This window comes from Rhinopithecus bieti, unplaced genomic scaffold (genome assembly GCF_001698545.2).
Source record: "Rhinopithecus bieti isolate Rb0 unplaced genomic scaffold, ASM169854v2 scaffold_47699, whole genome shotgun sequence".
Classification (NCBI taxonomy): Eukaryota; Metazoa; Chordata; class Mammalia; order Primates; family Cercopithecidae; genus Rhinopithecus; species Rhinopithecus bieti.
This window is the reverse complement of record NW_016818770.1, coordinates 1-1,494: the sequence shown is the minus strand read 5'-3', so window position 1 is coordinate 1,494 and position 1,494 is coordinate 1. Positions and strand designations below refer to the sequence as shown.

General features: G+C 64.3%; 1 protein-coding gene across 1 annotated transcript; it reads left to right on the top strand.

Moving 5' to 3' along the window:
• Nucleotides 1–904: 904 nt before the first annotated feature.
• LOC108518823 (casein kinase I-like) lies at nt 905–1,470 on the top strand (the record flags this gene model as incomplete). The annotated part of the gene is made up of 3 exons (XM_017857470.1): nt 905–1,020; nt 1,116–1,185; nt 1,276–1,470. Coding segments are annotated over exons 1-3 (325 nt in total), but the record flags the coding sequence as incomplete, so codon positions are not given.
• Nucleotides 1,471–1,494: the final 24 nt, after the last annotated feature.

Genomic DNA, 1,494 nt, shown 5'->3' with positions numbered 1-1,494 from the left:
GCGTGCCTGCAAGGATCCAACCTGTTCACCGCTGGTCTCAGCCCTCAGGTGCTGAACCACCACAATGGGTGGGGCCATGCCCCTCCCAGGCCGGCTTCCACAGTTGCCCCTGCAGAGCTCCCCTGTGTTAAGGGCTGGCCTCCTCCTTCCTCAGGGGTGTAACAGGTAAAAGCTGCACCCTGGGCAGTATAGGGGCTCCCGCCTGTCATCGCAGCCCTGTGGGAGGCTGAGGCAGGCCGATCACTTGAGCTCACGAGTTCAAGACCAGCTGGGTAACTTGGAGAAACCCCGTCTCTACTAAAATACAAAATTAGTTGGGTGTGGTGGTGCGCACCTGTAGTCCCAGCTACTTGGGAGGCTGAGGTGGGAGGATGGCTTGAGCCCAGGAGACAGGCTGCAGTGAACTGCAATCTCGCCTCTTCACTCCAGCCTGGGGAACAGAGCGAGACTGTCTCAAAAAAAAAAAAAAAAAAAAAAAAGGTTATGGGCCTCGTGCCTTCTGCCCTTTCATGGGACTGAGCCCTGGAAGTCCTGTGTGGCTGGTGACCCCAGGGGACAGGACCTGGCCCCTCTCTTCTAACCCAGCTGTGCCGGGGCTCACCTGGGGGCCTCCAGCATGCATGCGGGAGATGCTGGGCCCTGGGGGTGTCTTTGAGAAAGGGGTGGAGGAGTGTGGAGCCCCTGGGGCTCCCTTGCAGGCCGTGAGAAACCTCCCCAGTGCCACTTATGTCCTGGACTAGGGAGGTGGTGGGGAGAGGGAGAGGAGTGGCAGACATGGAGGCAGTGACCACACGGGCAGGGGCAGGTATGGGGAGGACCTGGCAGGCCCCAGTCCAGTGCTCGGGCAGGCTGGGCAGGGGTGCCCTTTGGAGGCTGGTCCTTCAGGGACCCCCTCCTGCCTCCTTCCTGGGGGGCGGGCTGGGAAGGTGGGGGCTAGGTGGGCCCGGCGCCGCGGTGCTGATGCTCTCTGTCCCCACAGGAAAGAATCTCTATACAAATGAATACGTGGCTATCAAATTGGTGAGTCGGCCCCTCCACCCCACCCCCGCTGACGTACCCCCAGGGATTTCAGGGCAGCTACCAGTGTCCCCGGTGACTCGAGCTTGTGCCCCCAGGAGCCGATCAAGTCCCGGGCCCCGCAGCTGCACCTGGAGTACCGGTTCTACAAGCAGCTCAGCGCCACAGGTACCGGGCAGCCCGCGGGTGGGGCGGGGGCTGCGCAGGGGCAGGGAAGGGGCCGCCGCCGCACGCCCGTGCGTCTGTCCTCCGCCGCAGAGGGCGTCCCTCAGGTCTACTACTTCGGCCCGTGCGGGAAGTACAACGCCATGGTGCTGGAGCTGCTGGGGCCCAGCCTGGAGGACCTGTTCGACCTGTGCGACCGGACCTTCACGCTCAAGACGGTGCTGATGATCGCCATCCAGCTGGTGCGCGGCGGGCGGGCCGGGGCGGGGCGGGCTCCGGGGGAAGAGGGTGGCCCTGGAGGGGAGCGCGGGG